The 18,710-nt window shown below is 42.4% G+C and overlaps 1 protein-coding gene across 1 annotated transcript; it reads right to left on the bottom strand.

The window, feature by feature from the left end:
• Positions 1–15,361: 15,361 nt before the first annotated feature.
• Positions 15,362–18,384, bottom strand: LOC110618500. Its single transcript, XM_021761638.2, has 4 exons — positions 18,263–18,384; positions 17,011–17,167; positions 16,371–16,664; positions 15,362–16,153 (listed from the first exon to the last, which is right to left on the bottom strand). The coding sequence occupies exons 2-4, from the start codon at positions 17,143–17,145 to the stop codon at positions 15,530–15,532; spliced, it is 1,053 nt and encodes a 350-aa protein (XP_021617330.1). The 5' UTR covers positions 17,146–17,167; positions 18,263–18,384; the 3' UTR covers positions 15,362–15,529.
• Between the last annotated feature and the right edge of the window lie 326 nt (positions 18,385–18,710).

Below are 18,710 nucleotides of genomic sequence, written 5' to 3'. Positions count from 1 at the left end.
GAGGGCATGGTTCAACAGCCTGGAGGCCGGAAGCATTAAAAGTTTCGGAGATCTGGCCACCCGCTTCATTAGCCGGTTCGTAGCCGGGGTGCCAGCAGATAGGAAGACGAGCTATCTGGAAACAGTGAGACAAAAAGCTGGTGAATCCCTCAGAGAGTATGTCGCCCGTTTCAATACGGAGGCCCTGCAGATTCCCGAGCTTGACGAAGGAAGGGCAGTAGAGGCCATGCAAAAGGGAACAACCTCTGCCGAGTTCTTTGGTTCTCTGAGCAGGAAACCTCCGACCTCATTGGCCGAGTTGATGAAGAGGGCGGAAAAGTATATAAGGCAGGATGACGCCTTAGTAACGAGTAGATTTGCCAAAGGGGTGGAAGGAAAAGAGAAAGCCCCGGAGGAAGGGAGGTCGGAGAAACACGAGAAGAAGCGTGGAAAGAGGCCTGAGCCGTACAAGCAGGCCTGGGAAAGAAGGGATCAAAGGCCTCCTCCTCCTCGGGTCCTCGAACCAAGAGTGCTCCCTCCTTGGGTCCCGGAGAAACCGACTCCATTAAATGCGTCCAGAGCCGAGGTGCTCATGGCTGTCCAGGATAAGGAGTTTCTCCAGTGGCCCAAACCTTTGAAGTCGGAAGCAGATCAGAGGAATCCTGACAAGTATTGTCAATACCACCGGACGCATGGCCACGATACAAATAACTGTTTTCAGTTAATCGCGGAGATTGAAAGATTGATAAAAATGGGGCATCTCAAAAATTTTGTGAAGAAACCGGAGGGGCAGAGGCCTCAACCCGGTCCGGCAGCCCAGATGCCCAGGAGAACTGGAGCTGGACCAGTGAATGATGGGTCCAGTGGGACTATTAATATGATTGTTGGAGGAACTGGAGGACGGATGAACCGTCGAGGAAAGAAGAGAAACCGGGAAGGGGAGACCAGCAATGGCGAGGTTATGCAGATCGTTGAACACTCACCCATGACCATCGCTTTCTCTTCGGAGGATGCATAGGGCATTCAGATGCCCCATGATGACGCGCTTGTCATTGAAGCAGTCATTCATAATTTTCGGGTGAAGAAGGTTCTGGTGGATGATGGGAGTAAGGTCAATTTATTGCCATATCGGGTTTTCCAGCAGATGGGAATCCCAGAGGAACAGCTGGTTCGGGACCAGTCACCCATCAAAGGGATAGGAGGAGCACCGGTACTTGTGGAAGGGAAGGTGAAGCTGGCCCTTACCTTGGGAGAAGCACCCAGAGCTCGCACCCATCATGAGGTGTTTTTGGTGGTCAAACTCCCACTAAGATACAATGCGATTTTGGGGAGGCCGGCGTTGTTCAACTTCGAAGCTGTCACTAGCATCAGGTATCTGGCACTCAAGTTCCCAACGGAAGGAGGAGTGGGAATGGTCCGGGGCAGCCAGGAAGAAGCAAGGGCAGTATACTTGGCCACAGTGACGGAACCGAACTCAACCGGAGAAGCGCTTGATTCGGAAGTTTTGGAGGTCAGGGATGAGACAAAGGAAGCCTGGACAGAACCCGTAGGAGAGCTGGAGACCTTCTCTCTATCAGAAGAAGAAGCGAGTAAGGTCTTCAGTCTCAATGCCGGCCTCACCAAAGAACAAAAAGGTGAAGCCATGGCCCTGATCCGAAGTCACTCGCCGACCTTCGCATGGAAGCCCTCAGACATGTCGGGAATTGACCCCAAAGTGATGACACACCGATTGAATGTCCTCCCCGAGGCCAGACCAGTAAAGCAAAAGAAGAGAGTAATGGGAAGAGAGAAGCAGCAGACTACCCAGGAAGAAGTGCAGAAACTAGAAGAGGCAGGCTTTATTAGGGAGGTTATGTACCCACAGTGGTTGGCAAATCCTGTGTTAGTAAAAAAAGCCAATGGCAAATACAGGATGTGTATAGATTTTACCGACCTGAATAAGGCCTGCCCTAAAGATTGTTACCCCCTCCCCGATATTAATAAGATGGTCGACTCAACGGCCGGTTTTGATTATATGTCTTCTTTGGATGCTATGTCTGGTTACCACCAAATCCCAATGGAAAAGACGGATGAGGAGAAGACCTCATTTATAACTGAAGACGGGACTTACTGCTACAGAGCTATGCCCTTCGGATTAAGAAACGCCGGGGCAACTTACCAACGATTAATGAATAAAATCTTTAAGAACCAGATCGGTAGGAATGTAGAAGTGTATGTGGATGACATGGTGGTTAAAAGTTCAACTTTTCAACAACACATAACGGATTTAAGGGAGATATTTGGGGTGTTAGATCAATACAGGATGAAGTTGAATCCAGCAAAGTGTGCTTTCTTCATCAGGGGAGGAAAGTTCTTGGGATACATGGTGAGTGGAAAAGGCATTGAGCCCAATCCGGAGAAGGTGGAAGCCATATTAAATATGCCAGAGCCGACCTGTGTAAGGGACGTCCAGAGATTAATCGGGAGAGTGGTGGCGCTTCACCGATTTATGTCAAGGTCGGCAGAAAAGTGTTTGCCATTCTTCAAAAAATTGAGGAAGGTCCCGAATTTTGAATGGACAGAAGACTGCCAAAAAGCCTTCACAGAGCTTAAGGAATACCTCAGCTCGCCTCACGTGCTCAGCAGCCCCATAAAAGGGGAAGAACTCCTGATATACTTGGCAGCCTCAGAGCAAGCAGTCAGCGCAGTACTAGTAAGAGTGGAAGAAGGGGAGCAGAAACCTGTTTTCTACGTCAGCAAGGTACTCAGAGACACTGAGGTCAGATACTCGAACATTGAAAAATTGGCGTATGCCTTGTTGTTAGCAGTCCGGAAATTCAAAGTTTATCTGAAAGGCCACCAAGGAGTTGTGATGACGGACCAACCTTTAAAGAAGATCATACGTAGGCCGGAAACTTCAGGACGGATGTTAGCATGGTCCGTGGAAATCAGCCCTTACTATCTGGAGTACCGACCTCGGACAGCTATAAAATCTCAAGCGCTGGCTGACTTCATAGCAGAATGCTCATTCAACGAGGAGAAGGAAGGATCATCCTCAGAGATACCAAGAAAAGAAGGAGAGGGAGAGCTTTCCCAAGAGTCCAGCTGGAAGCTATATGTAGACGGAGCATCAGGCTCTGAGGGCAGTGGCGCTGGGATAATACTTAAGGGGCCGGAGGGCTTTAAAGTATGTTATGCCTTACGGCTAGAATTCAAAGCTTCTAATAATGTGGCCGAATATGAAGCCTTAGTGAACGGAATGTTGGTAGCTTTGGAAATAGGGGTAACCGACCTTGAAGTAAATAGTGACTCTCAGCTGGTGATCAACCAGGTGACGGGAGTATATCAGGCCAGAGATCCCATCATGCAGAGTTATCTTGATAAAGTAAAAACTGTGGAAGCCGACCTCACGAGCCAAGGAGTTATTACGAGATTTCAGAGGATACCTCGAGATGAAAATGAGGAGGCAGACCTGCTTAGTCGACTGACCAAAGAAGAGTTAGAGCAGCTCCCTGATGAAGTATACATACAGCATGTCAGCACACCTGCTTTCAAGAAGACAAACACAGTACTGCAGGTGGAGCAGAGCCCAACTTGGATGACTCCATACCTGAGATACTTGGAAAAGGGCGAACTCCCCGAAGATACAGTTGAAGCCAAAAAGATAGCAGCTCGAGCTGCCAATTACCAAGTAATAAGGGGAACTTTATACAGAAAAGGGAAGTCCAGCCCATGGCTCCAGTGTGTGAGTCCGGAAGAAGCTGCAAAGGTAATGGAGGAAATACATAGAGGCCTATGTGGGGCTCACGAGGGAGCAGGGACATTAGCTAACAAAATATTCAGGCAAGGATACTACTGGCCCACTGTTAAAAAAGAAGCAGAGGAGTTTGTCCGGAGGTGTGACGTATGTCAGAGATTTGCTAATGCCATCAGGACCCCTGCCACTCCTCAAGCAAGCATATCCAGTCCATGGCCTTTCTCACAATGGGGAATTGACATCCTGGGACCTTTCCCCAAGACTACGGGGCAAAGGAAATTCGTAGTGGTGGCTGTGGAATATTTCTCGAAATGGCCAGAGGCAGAAGCAATAGCCACAATCACAGCTCGCAAGATGATATATTTCGTATGGGGACATATCATCTGCAGATTTGGCATACCAAGAGTACTTATCTCAGACAACGGCAGACAATTTGACTGCAGCACTTTCAGAGCCTTTACGACGAACATGGGCATATGGCATAAGTTCTCCTCCGTGGCTCACCCTCAGACTAATGGCCAAACGGAAGTCACTAATAGAGCTATCCTTCAAGGATTAAAGAAACGGCTGGATGGCGCAAAGGAGAATTGGGCAGAAGAACTCAATAGCACTCTATGGGCACTCCGAACTACTCCCAGAGCGCCCACTCAAGAAACCCCGTTTGCACTTGCTTATGGCACAGAGGCTGTAGTCCCAGTTGAGTTGCAGATCCCCACTCATCGAGTTCAATTCGTTAGTGAGAACGCTAATGGGGACAAATTAAGGAGCAACCTAGACGCTCTTGAGGAAGTTAGGGAAGAAGCCCAAGTCCGAACTGCTGCTTATCAACAACGAGCGGCAAGATATTACAATCAAAAGGTCAGAGAAAGAAGCTTGAAGATGGGAGACCTGACTTTAAGAAACCTGGAAGCTACAGGAAAAAGAGCAGCCGCAGGCAAGCTAGCACCGACCTGGGAAGGTCCATTCAAGGTGACAAAAGTGGTTAAGCCCGGGGTATACCGAATCGAAGATATGCAAGGAAACCCCGAGCCCCACGCTTGGAACATCCAGCACCTAAAAAGGTATTTTCCTTGAAAATATTCGTAAAGAAAAACGTTGTATTTTGACAGACATGAGAAAATAAAAATTGTTTATACAATGTGATTATCTTTATGAATAACGTTCTACATGAAACAAGGCCTCAGCTAGGCACAAAACCAGCTGAGATGACGAAGCGACAGTAAGGCCAATGAGCCTGAATTTTGTACAAACAACCGGCGAGGCCCCGAGGTCGTCCCGAAAATCCAAAACAGGATCCCGTAAGATCTCCTGGAAACAAAAAACAACCGGCGAGGCCCCGAGGTCGTCCCGGAAATTCAAAGAAAAACAGGATCCCGTAAGATCTCCTGAAGTCAAAAACAACCGGCGAGGCCCCGAGGTCGTCCCGGAAATTCAAAGAAAAACAGGATCCCGTAAGATCTCCTGGAAACAAAAAACAACCGGCGAGGCCCCGAGGTCGTCCCGGAAATCCAAAGAAAAACAGGATCCCGTAAGATCTCCTGGAAACAAAAAACAACCGGCGAGACCCCGAGGTCGTCCCGAAAATTCAAAGAAAAACAGGATCCCGTAAGATCTCCTGGAAACAAAACAACCGGCGAGGCCCCGAGGTCGTCCCGGAAATTCAAAGAAAAACAGGATCCCGTAAGATCTCCTGGAAACAAAACAACCGGCGAGGCCCCGAGGTCGTCCCGGAAATTCAAAGAAAAACAGGATCCCGTAAGATCTCCTGAAGTCAAAAACAACCGGCGAGGCCCCGAGGTCGTCCCGGAAATTCAAAGGAAAACAGGATCCCGTAAGATCTCCTGGAAACAAAAAACAACCGGTGAGGCCCCGAGGTCGTCCCGGAAATTCAAAGAAAAACAGGATCCCGTAAGATCTCCTGAAGTCAAAAACAACCGGCGAGGCCACGAGGTCGTCCCGGAAATTCAAAGAAAAACAGGATCCCGTAAGATCTCCTGGAAACAAAAAACAACCGGCGAGGCCCCGAGGTCGTCCCGGAAATCCAAAGAAAAACAGGATCCCGTAAGATCTCCTGAAGTCAAAAACAACCGGCGAGGCCCCGAGGTCGTCCCGAAAATCCAAAGAAAACCAGGATCCCGTAAGATCTCCTAGGATCAAAAATAGGTCGGTGAAGGACTTAAGAGCCTCCCGAAATGAAAAATTTCTCCACAGGAACAACTTATAAAATCCAATTCCGACCTCGGAAAGAGAAGAGCCCAGAGCTGAAAAAAAAAAAAAAAAAAAAAAAAAAAAAAGGGGGGGTAGACTTATATTCTTACAAAACTCAAGGTCGAGCTCCCAGCTCGGACCAATATTCACAAAGGCCCAAGACCGAGCTCTCAGCTCGGATAGACTCATATCCTTAAAGGATCAAGATACGAAGGCCAAAGAGAAAGGCCGAGCTCCCTCCATAGAAAGACTCGTAAATAAAGAAATCCTTAGGAGGATAAAAAGGCTATAATCAAAGCCTCAATCAGTTTATCTGGAACAAATATACGAAGTCACAACCAAGAATGAAGGACTAAAAGCCAAAAAATGACATGATAGTTGCCATTAAAACGGTATGAGATTTGATCTCTCAGACTATCAGCTGAGAGCTGAGCTCACAACTTAAGATTAATTCAGAGCTTATGAATGAAAATATGTAGTTTACATCACAAATACGAAAAGTAGAGATAAATGTCAAGAAATATGAAAAACAAGAAGGAAACTAATATTTCATTAATATTACAATTTATCCCTCCGGCGAGGCAGGCGGATAAATAGTCCTTAAAGGACTTACATCAGTAAGAACACCCTCGCCTGCATTATCTCTATTTACATCCACCTCCGAAGGAAGCTCGGTGTCCCTGGGGCCAGAGCTCTCAACATTAATAGTAGGGGCAACTTCTGACCCAAGGTGGAAGCCGTCTTTCTCAGAATCAGGATCATCCTCCTCCGACCCTATCTCGGATTCCCCTGACGAAGACTCAGCTGGCCGGTCTATGTTCCTCCGAGAATCTCCTCGGGGCAAAGGGAAATCATCCTCCCCGTATAGCACTGACTCGCCATCTGAGTCCACTTCGCGCCTACGAAGCTTGGCCAAAGGAATATCAGGAGCCTGTCTACCTTCTCTTAAACCGCGATTGTAGCCAGTTACATACATGCGGTAGGCCTTATCAATGATAGCCTGTTTCATTTCACTAGAAGCTTTATACTCATCAAGATATTCTTCACAAGCCTCGGCTACAAATTCCTCAAACTCAGAAGAGTCTTTGTAGTCCTGAAGATGAGCTTCACAGGCCTGATCAATTTTAACCTTCAGCTCATCAGACTCCTGATACTCCGCTATATACTGTTCACGCTTCAGCTGAGCCTTCCCTTCGGCATACATTACCACCTCAAGCAGGGCTAAACATTTACGTTCCAAAGCCCTGACTTCATTTTTCAGCTGTTGTTGGCGAAGGTTGAACTCTTCAGCCGATGAAGACAGATCTTTGATACGTTCAGAACTTGTGCCCAATTCCTGCTCAAGGACCTCCACCCGGGCTAGGGCACTTTCCCTCTGAGCCTTCACCTCATTCAGGTGCGCTTGAAGCCCCTCAAAATCAGCTTTTAAGGCCTCATGTTGGCGCTGGACCTCGGCTTTTTGGCCAACAGCCTCATCCCTCTCCTGAAGGGCCGTTGTCATAGAGGACAGCTGTTTTACAACCTCTACACAACGAGCTTCCACTTCAGCTGCCCTCTCATCAGACTCCTGGAGAACCCTGCGAGTACGAGACAGCTCTGATTCCAGGGATTTGCTATGCTCTGCCGCCTCAACCGCTCTGTCCTCAGCTCTTTTAGAGGCTTCCAGCGCAGAATGTAACTCCACCTGGAGAGACTGGATCTGCTCCCGGGCGGCTGCCAGGTGGCCCCTCGCGTCGCTGGTGGCAGTCAGGTTTTCATCGCGACGCGCTTCTTCGATCCGGCGGTCCACGGACTCTCGGAGAGAGAGGTCACGGGCATCCACCTCCATAACCAGGCCTAACATCTAGTACGGAAGAACAATTGTCAAGAAAAGAAACAAAGCAAACTCAAAGAGAAGTGGCAAGAAAAAATAACTTACCATCAGAAGCATTTCTCCAATCGTAGATCCGAGCTCCTCACGAGAGCGAGATTGGAAGGACACCTGCTCCTTGGTAGAACTGGCCAAGTGACCAGTCAGGGCCAGAAGACGAGGATCCGAAGCCTCTGTTATCCCGCCGAACATCCGCTCCCGGAGAAGTGCGGCAACAGCAGAGGCCGGAGACTCAGAGGAAATGCCTGACAGGTCCAGAATGTTGTCAGTAGGGGACGACGAAGGAACAGAAGAAACACCCTTCCCTTTCCCAATGGTAGAAAGAGGTGGGGAAGGACCCGCAGCAGTCTTGGATTTCTTCCGAGCAGGAGATGGGACAGGCGTTCCAGAAGGGGTCGGACGCTTGCCCCCGGTCTTTGAGGGGACACCCTCAGATCCCTCAGGCTCAGTCCTCACAGGGGCAGGGGCACCTTCACCAGAAACCTCTGGACTTTGATCCTCTAGGAGGATGATCTCCATCCCTGTCCCAGAGGTCTCCTTGTCTTCAACAGGGGACTTAAATTTCCCCCCTAACACCCCCTCAGTAGAATGGACGGCACCCTGCCCCACTTGTTCAGTAGCTTGGGTCTGCTCCACAATAGCTAGGGAAGTTCCCCCCACGACCTCTGAGGAGGCTGGAACGGATCTAGATCCTTCAGCAGGCGTCGAGGTTGAGCTCGACCCACCATGGCTAGATGGCCGAGCTGATTTGATGCTACGAGAACTCGGCTTGGAAGTTCGAGAAGAAGCTTTGACGGGAGGTCGGCTGACCTTCTTGGAGGAAGCGGCCTGAGCCAGCTCTGCAGCAATCTCAGTTACAGAACGCCCATCCCCAAAGGCGTCAAAAATTGCATGCATGTTCTCCCGAGACAGGTCAAAATTCTTGGGGAATTTGATGCCATCCATTCTAACCTCAGAAGCTGCAAGAAACACGAAGTTATAAAGAGTCAGCATACTTCCTGATGTTATGAGCAAAGAAAAAACAAAATAGCCGGACAAAGCACTATACCCGTGTCCCGGATATCCCTAAGGTTGGACGCAAACATACACTTCTCGACATCATACTTCCTCTCAACGGAAGTCAGTCGAAGCAGCCCGACCTGCTCAATAAGACTCAATTCGGGCAGATCGTTGCAGCCCGGATAGATCTCCCCCCACCTTAGGTCCACATCCCACGATCGGCAGGACCCTAGTTTTAACTCGGCCACAAGAAAATTCTCTACCCATCCCTTTATAGAATCCTTGTAGCCCGTAAGAAGAGACAGCCCATTACAGGGGGAAAAGTAATAGAAGTTTTGCTTCGCCCTAACCAGGCGGAAAAAAGTGACAAACAGACAGGCCGTAGGTGCGAAACCCCAACCTAGACAGATAGACTCGAAACAGGACATGAATAAAATGGAATTTGGGGATAACATTCGAGGAGTTACCCCAAAGTATTCAAAGACCTCAACAAAGAAAGGGGTAAAAGGCAACGGTAGACCAAATTCTCTCTGCTTCAGGAAAAACACTATGCTACGAACCTCTTGGGGATCCACCAAATCAGGAGGGCGAGGGTAAGGAAGAACTATCCTCTCATTTGGAAGAGGTGCTCGAATAAGATACAACGGAGTATCTAAAAGCCTCCGGGAAATGTGATTAGTTATGTTGGAAGGTGTAATATGCGACTCAAGGTCAAAAACATCAGGAAGCTTTAAACTTGCCATGGAAGAACAAGGAAGCGTACCTAAAAATGCAATAAGGTGAGAAAAGCAGAAGGAGTTGCAGGGAGACAGAGAGTAGAAGAGAGCTAATTTCTTCAGAAGACAGAAAGAATTCGAAATGAAAGGCAATGATGAGACGGAACGTTGATCTGAACAGTTTTGTCTTGGAGCGGCGCGATCATTAATTGCTCTCGAAGTTTACCCTCTCAACGGTTAAGTAATAACCGGAGAGAAGGTAAAGGGGCAAAAGGATGATCGCTGGGCTTGTCTACATCTATCAAGGGCCAGGTCCACAATGATAGCCCATCACTTAAAAGCCCAGGCAAGTCCAACTTGTTCGGACCTGATTTCCAGCCAAGACAACTTAACCCACAAGATTCATCACTTCACCACATCCGTGGTAAGTATCAAGGAAATAGAAGGAAAAACTCAAAGATGCAAGCAGATGAAAGCATGATAAAGGTTAGACCTACTCATCACGTAGAATACATATAAGATTTGACTTGTTGTTAAAACAAGGGTTACGAGATCGGAAAGAGACGACAAGGATACCTCGGATCCATACTGAGCTGAGAGCTTAGAGTTTAACTCATCAGAAGCCGAGCTCAGAGGTCGGATTAGTCCAGCTCGGACAGCATGACTTGGGAGCTCGGCCAGCTAAAGGAAACTCAGAGCTCATTTCACTAAGCAAAGACAGAACTCTCGGGTCGGTCAGTCCAGCTCGGACAACATGACCTGAGAGCCCGGTCGGATGAAGGAGACTCAAAGCTCAATTCATCGAAGTAAAGACCGAGCTCACAGGTCGGTCAGACAGTCCAGTTCGGAAACTTGAAAGCCCAGTTGGCTAAGTGGATCCGGAGTTCAACTCATCAGAGCTCGCAGATAGGTTAGATCAGCTCGGGAAAAAGCAGGACAGAGCTCAGTTGGTTAAAATTATAAGGCGAGCAATCTAAAGTATTTCACACATGATAAAAGAAGAACAGCTTAAGCATGAGAGCAGAACAAGAACTTCATTAAAAGAAAAGTACATTACAGCACGTTACAAAGGCCTACACTACGGGATGAAAGACTATCCTTAAAGGATTTACATAACCACATACATCATCATCTACGATTACATCGTTATCACCTATCCTACTACTCTGGTCTTCAGCCCGGAGGAATTCTCACAGCTCGGAATGTGAGTTTGGCAGAAAAGGCCAAGATCTGTCCCGCTATTATAGGGGAACTGAACAAGTTGATTCCCATAAGCATTTCTCACTGTCCCCCTGGGCAAACGTTCGGTTACCCGAGTGTGATGCACGGTACATTCGAACAAGCTCAGATATTGTATGCCGGCCGTGCACCACACATGAAAAACATAAGTCTTCGAGGCTACGGCCCCGAAGAGATCGCGAAGTACACATTCGAAGAAATCGCTGGAGACCTGACTGAGTGCAGCAGATCCCAGTCTCACGTAATACTGGTACTTCACACCAAAGGGAATAATAATACTGGTACTTCACATCAAAAAGAACAACAAGCTGAGCGCCGGCGCCACTCCCATTTATATCAAAAGAGGACAACAGGGGCATCGAGGAAATTCCCTGTTTCTCTGCGGAAAAAGGCGAAGTTAGAGCGAACCCCTCAACAGCCCAGAACTTCTCTGGAGCCCGGACAACAAGCAGAGGAGGAGGCCGGCCAGACGACCTGGGTAAAGCAGTTTCAGCAGCTTGCCGAATGGTCCCACCCTTCGACTGCCATACCCGAAGGATCTTCAATGCACCATCCAGACGCCTTAGAGGTAACATCAAATTTTCAAGAATTTTGAACTGACCCATTTTTATCTCAGGAACTGCAAAAAGTTTCAAAACAGGGACAAGTCAGAAACAGTTCTCCCTTAAGATGATAAGAGCACAATCAAGGCAAACCTCTGGGGCACAAGGCAATCTGTTTGAAGAAGGCGTCGGATAGACCTGCCACAGATAAAACAAGAATTTCTCGCTTCAACAGAAGGCTCAAGAATGAAGAAAAGCTGGCGCTGATATATACTCGGAGCCTGAGGACTTAGCACGGGGCAGAGCTACACTAGACTCTAAGCTAATGGTGTCAGATTTCTAAAAGATATTCACAGAAAAGGAAAGAAAGGAGATGTCCAGATAATGATGACAAGAAAGTAAAGGCGGCAGAGGACAAGAAGAATAGAGAAAAGACAGAAAGAGGAAAGAGCAGATAGAATTCAGAAACTGCGCAACGACTGAAAGATGAAAGGATGTTATTAAGGCACCTGAACCCGAACAGACGCGATCATAATAGTTCTTGGTATTCACCCCCTCGGCAGTTGGAGCAATAACTGCCGAGAAGGTGAAGGGGCAATTGATGACCGCTGGATTCCTTCACCCCGGACCAGGGGCTTGACCACAGCCCAAGGCCCATGACGTAGAGGCCCACACACCTGATATACATAACAAGCCTGGCTCATCCAACCTTCAAGGCCGGGCTCGACCCATCTTCCTCACTCAAGCCGGCCCGGCCCGCACGAAGCAGGCCCTCTCCACTCAGGCTTAGCATCCGGCCCAACTCTCAGCCCAGCCCAGGATCCGGAATAATATTCACCAGACAGCCTGGCAGATCCGCTCGAACGTACGCACGAGGAGAATCAGAGGCCGTTACGCATGGAGCAGGCGGCTGATACCCTAGTACCTCCGAATCCGCATGGCAGAGACGCGTGGCCCAATCCTGGAGAGACCTTTACACGTCACCAGCAAGCAAGACAATGTATAAAAGAGGAGTCCCCTCCTCAGAAAGCTTAAGCTTTATTCTGTAATAGAAAAACCCTTGTAAAACCCTATTCTATTGGATCTCAGATCATCACACAGTATCCCTGATCCAACCTATTCACCCGGCCAGCATAAACCGGTAAATTTTCATTGAATATTGAGAATAGTATTCGATCGGTTCGATTTAAAATTAAACTGAATAAACTAAAAATTAAAATTTTAGTATCTATAAAAATTAAATCAAATCAATTTTGATTAGAAATTAAATCAAATCGAAATTATCTAATTTGATTTGATTCGATTTAAACGGTTTAAACTTTAAATAAATTTTTTATTTTTTACACTTTAATTTTAATATTTTAAAATTTAATTAAAATATTTTAACTTTATATAATCTAATCTCTATATTATTGAAAATAATAAATTATTTTCACTAATCGATTTTGGTTTAATTTTTTTAATTTTTTTTTATCAAAATCGAATCAATCTGAAATAATTATAATTTTTAAAATTAAAAATCAAATCAAACTGAAATAAATAAAAAAAATTAAAATTTTAAATTAATTCAATTTAATCAATTTTTTTAATTTTAAATTAAAAATCAAATAATGCGGTCTCTAATCGAGGAAATGACCAATTATCAGAAAATCTAAAAATATCCCTATTAACAAAGGATTAGGATTGATTCAACAAATTTAGATTCATAAAAAAAAAAAAAGGACAATCCAATTCTCTCACACTATGAATGTATGCAATCTATAGTGATTAGCTCTCCTAATTAGCTTAACCCTTAAACATCCAAAGCATATTCATAAGTTGATTTTCTTTTGTTTTGCAGGGATAAGCTTTTTCCTTAATTTTACAAAGACAGACTCAAGGCAACTTTAATTTTATAAAAATATTTAAATTTTTATTAACTACGTTCTTTCCCATGGGCAATTTCCTAATCATTAAAATAATAGTTACCAAAAAAAAAAATTATAAAATAAAACTAACTGATTAAATCCAATATGAGTTGTGTCTGCTGCTGTATCAAGTTTGCTCGCATGAGCTTCACCTCAGTTTCAGCCGCCTGCAATTTTTTCCACTTATCTTCTAGTTCCTTTGCCTTCAAATTCCCAATACAGCTCAAGCTTTCCTTGACACAATTAGTTCCAGAATCTGGCAGTGTGTACTCAGAAAATTGCTTCAGCTTCAACGATTCATTGAGCCGTGGATACTTAGACCACAACTCCTCACCATCAGCCTTGTCTTTTGCTTCAGAATTGATGATCTTGTCTTAACTTCTTGGATTGATACTAGTGATGTCAGAATTCGAATTTATCATCTCCTTGTTCTTCATGATTACCATGCACTTTCATAAAATAGTCTTGGAAGCATGCTTCTTCTAAGTTTTATTCATTTAATAACTCAAATTCTTCAACCTCTTCTTCTTGAAATTCCTCTTCAGGGTCTTCATCATCATCTTCTTGTTCTTCTTCAGGATTGAATTCTTCGAAGTACTTCACTCTTTTGACAATGTGGTTGTAAGTGTCTGTACATGAGAAAGACTGTAAGATTCGCTTAGGAGCCATTGTTATGACAATGGAGATTAAGATTTGAGGGTTTAGAAATCTGTTGGGTGGGAAATGGAGATTAGGATGACAAGCCTTTTACTTGATATTATATAAGCAGAATGATCCTTCTCAACATCAGACAATGATTTCTAAGTCTTATATAGTCTTAAACTATGCAAATTGATAGAACGTTAAAACGTCAGATAAATTCAATAAGCCCTCAAAATGTCATATTTTCAGATATGTTGTAAATAGATAAATCACAACACGTTATAATGTAGTTAATATATATAATTATTTCATATTGATAGAGTCAGTCTGGTGGTAAATATATTTTAGTAAATATGAGAAATTTCAGATTCTACTCTCTAATTCTATTTTTTTATTAAAAAAAAATCATATATAATTATTTTATATATCTATAGTTTTTATCTAACACATAAATATATATATATTTTTATTTTCTATTATCTTTATGCTTTTCAGATTATTGTATTTTAAATAATGAAAATAATTATATACTTTAGCTAAGCCTTTTAATTAAAATTTCATAATGAATATAATCAAATTTATAAAATAATTTAAGTTTAGTTTATATGAAAACTAATAAACTAAAACGTGAAGTAACTAACTATTAAATTTAAGATATATACTAATTTATTTTTATATGTTTAATTTAAAAATATTAAAATTTTATTGGCCACGTGCTTTTTGCATGGCCAATTTCCTAATAATTATAATAATGAACCTATTTTATTTACAACTTTGACCTTCATTAGTCAACCACAATTACTTGGATGTGGCAGCCACGTTACTTGGATTATGAACTTGCTCTGAACTTTCTTGGGTCAATGTATGAAATTTCACAATATAATCAATAAAATTTATGGTACGATTGATATTACAGTTATTTTATTTTTTAATAAGATATTAATATGATTAGTTTATATTTAATTTTTATAAATTTAAATATTTGATAAAATAAAATTTAATTCAAATATTTAATGAATTAATTCTAATATTTCACAACTCATGCTTTGAGATAGCAGATGCGCCTGCCATTGGTTGACCTGCACCAACGTGATTTTCAAATAAAACGGCAAGTTGCCAAATCCAATATGCCTGCTAGCTTTGTTGAAAATTCAACAGATTCTTCTATGGTCCATATTGAAATAGGTACATATTTTTATAAATAGAAAATTAAATTTAGATACATTATATTATATAAAATAAATTAAAATTAAAAAATATAAAATTATATATTAATAATTATAATAAATAGTTAAATATATAATTTAAAATATAATTAAATAACTATTTTTATCTGAATAGATGTTGTTTATGTTGAGAAAAAAGATACTCTATTAACTATGTAACTAAATATCCAAATGCATGAATCTGTGTAGGACTTATGTTGTATCCATGAAATATGGTATCAGAGGATTCTCATAGCCATACATTTCATTCCATTCCATTCTATTCATAGGTAGACAACTTTTAAAATCAACAACAGATTCCTCAACAAATCATTCTTTTCTTCACTCTAGTCTTTATTTCTCCAATTATTTCTTACACTAAACGAGACCATAATCAAGGAAAACACATAAGTGCTGAAAAAAAAAAAAGAATTACAATCTGTGGACTCCAAGAAACATTGGATCTATAAGAGGCAGGAGAAGGAATCAGCAAAACACACCGGCTGATGAAGAATTCCTCGCAACCTGAAGCGAAATTGGATGCTCGACCAGATTTCCACAATGTCCTCCTTTAACAGAAACAATTTGTAACTGACTTGAACCACTTATAGGAGTTTCTGCAAGAGACATTTCCCTTGAAGCTACTGCCTTGAGCCTGTATCTCTCTGCCCTAGATCCAATAACCTGTCCTAACACAGATGCTGCGATGGTAAATGCCATGGCTGATTTTGGCATCAAGATGGACTTCCGAAGCATGGCTATGAAAGGAACTGCTGCATGGACAGCTGTAAACCATGATACTGAAAACTTTTGAGTGTGCTCCCTCCATATTCCTAAAGGAACATTTGCAGCCATGCCCAACATCCCAATCACCAGAATTTTGGCGGGCAAGGGTTGAGGCCGAAGGTTCTTAGCAAAAGCAGTTCGTGATATAGCTGCTCGGGCTGCAACAACAGCGGGTGGGCACCTGAGCTTCATTCCTGGCGGGGGCTGGAAAACTTTTGCAACAAGTGGCAGGACACTGCTAACTGCTCGATATGACTTTGCAATTGGGCAATTTCCAGTTTGCAACCATTCATTGCTTGATGCCTCGTGATCTGTTTGTCCTCCCTGAAAAATCAGCATAAAAGCACTCAGGAGAGCAATTCAGACATGATATGAAGTTCTAAAAATTTTCATAGATTTCGAAATATAAACATATCTCAAATGGTTTAACACTTTTCCAGTACATGAAAAATTTTAAGAAACTTAAAGGGTGCTAAATTACATTTCAATATACAGTAAAAGAAATAATTGCACTCATAGGCAAGAAAGTAAGAAAGAATACCTTTGAAGATGACTTCTTTTTGGATGATTTAGAGTTACGCTTTTCATTCTTCCACTTCTTTGAAAATGAGTCAAAGCTGAAGGGTCCCCCAGGTCCAAAGGATGAAAGACTGATGGTAGCCGCCTTTGCGGCTAAAGGATTGAACTCAGGAAGGGTTGGTTGGCAATCTTCTTTATCAGAACTTGAGAATGATCCCCCAGAAAGTGGGACAACTCCATCATGCCCATGGAATAGCCTGAACGCCATATCAAAATTTGGACCATCTTCAAAAATTGGACCTTTGCCTTTGCGGACCTGGCAAAAGGAGTAAAAAGTTAAAAATTTCAGAAGTGACCTAATTTCATTTAACTAGTGTCAAATGTCAATTAAATCTGGCAATGGTTCAGGTCAGCAACCATCCTTGCAGGAATAAACTATCATGACAGTGAGACAGCTGCAATCGGATTAAGGTGAAAAATGAAGTTTCATATATATTTTAACCATGCTGGCTCTAAGTAGCATCACAATTATCTTGTTCCAAATGGTTTTATTCCAAAAAGCACAATGTAAAAGAAGAATAGGCAACATTTAAGCACGTAAAAATGAGACTCAAATAAAATGATGAAAAATAAGAAACATGGTAAACATAATAATAACTTACAGGCATTGGAAAAGGCGTGGATGAGCGGAAGGAGAAATTAGTGGGCTCATTAATGTTCCTCAAAAAGGGACACCTAAGAATGTCATGCTGAGAAGGTACAGAGTCATCATTTGGGCCTCTGAAGAAAAAGTCCATCTTTAACAGGAAGGAAGTTGGCCTGCAAAGAAAGCTCATAATGTTATGGACATGAAATCCAAAATGCCAAATAGGAAGCCAAAAGTTTTAACACATTGCGGAACAACATTAAAGGTCAAAACAAACCTCGGTTCATATTTATCAGTAACAGTTAAATGTTAAAATCTTAAAGATCAAATATACTTGATGACGTACAAGTTACAACAGAGACAAAACTGATGCAAACAACAGTGTGAGACTGTTTCAGGCAAGCATTAAAGAGAATAATAACACATCTTTTCTATCTGGGACATAAAGCTAGAATTTGGGAAATCAAAGAAGAAGTAAATAAAATAAATTCAAAGCTGCTTTGTAAACGGAAATTGTTTAGAAGTATACTATTTGTGGAATTTGACGGTGATTTCCGGTGGGCTAATTACGTTTTCAAGAGAAGATTTTTGTAGTTAATGGAGTAAAATTCAGAACCCAGAATTAGAATTGGACAGCACGATCATAAATAAAGCAATTTAGCTTCACACTTTTTCAGTAAAATTGGTAATTCATTCCTCTAAGATATATCTATACAAAGACTTGGACTCCAAGCAAGCTTACAATTCTAAAAAAAAAAAAAATATCAAAATTACTGTTTTCCGGAAACAAAAAAATTAGCAAGGAGATATGCTACGAAGAACTGAAACATTCAAAAAAAAAAAAAACTATTAAACGATTACTGTAATTTACAGAGCTTGAACTCGTACAAAAACGCAAAAACCTATTTGAATTCAACAATCCAATTCGCATCGCAAACAGAAAACGACGATCCACCAAGTAAAAAACCTCTAAAATCAACAAAAAAAAAATCCAATAATTTCCCCAAAATAATGAAGCTCCCATCAAACGAAATTCGACATTAACACAGTGCAGATCACGATCATGGTAATTAAAACATAAAACACTAAGCTAAAGAAGTCAAAACAAGGATAAAAAACTTAATCGATCAATTTTCTCAAGCACAGATGAAAAAACAAAACAAAAAAATTCAAAAAGGGAAAAAATACACGAGAATGTAAGCTATTGATGATTAAATACACGAGAATGTAAGCTATTCAAGAAACCCAAAAGCGTAATCACAGCATACCTGCTTCACGTATGATAATCAAGAGTTGAAGAGCAAGAACTGCGAGGGAAGAATCTATGGAGAGAAGAGAATAGGTAGAGTAGAAGGAAGGAATCAGAGTTGTGAGAAAACGGGGGAGTCTGGTATTTATAGATTCAATTCCGTGAGAGAGAGAAACAGTAAACGACGCCGTGCTTAGCACACGCCAATTGATGATTGGTTGGTGTAATAGTCAAAAGGTCGTTTAGGTGTGGGTTTGGTCAGACATGACAAAGGCGTGTATGAATTATTCTCTCGTCTATCCTATTCACATTTGGTTTGGGATTCTAAAATTTTTAAAATTATACTCACAATTTCGTAACGATAAATTTATGTTGGATAAATTATATTTAAATTTTTAATATAATTAATAAATTAATTTTTATATTTTTAAAATTAAATATTTAAATTTTTTATTTTATTTATTTTT

Source organism: Manihot esculenta, chromosome 7, assembly GCF_001659605.2.
Source record: "Manihot esculenta cultivar AM560-2 chromosome 7, M.esculenta_v8, whole genome shotgun sequence".
NCBI classification, from domain to species: domain Eukaryota; kingdom Viridiplantae; phylum Streptophyta; class Magnoliopsida; order Malpighiales; family Euphorbiaceae; genus Manihot; species Manihot esculenta.
The sequence above is the reverse complement of the archived record's forward strand: the minus strand, read 5'-3'. Positions and strand labels throughout refer to the sequence as shown.

Bases quoted from the DNA above. Each gene is read 5' to 3' on its own strand.
- LOC110618500 (XM_021761638.2), bottom strand. From the start codon at position 17,145: ATGGACTTTTTCTTCAGAGGCCCAAATGATGACTCTGTACCTTCTCAG. The intron at 16,665-17,010 runs GTAAGTTATTAT...TCCTTTTGCCAG, and splicing joins CCACGCCTTTTCCAATGCCT to GTCCGCAAAGGCAAAGGTCC. The intron at 16,154-16,370 runs GTATTCTTTCTT...CTGATTTTTCAG, and splicing joins AAAAGAAGTCATCTTCAAAG to GGAGGACAAACAGATCACGA.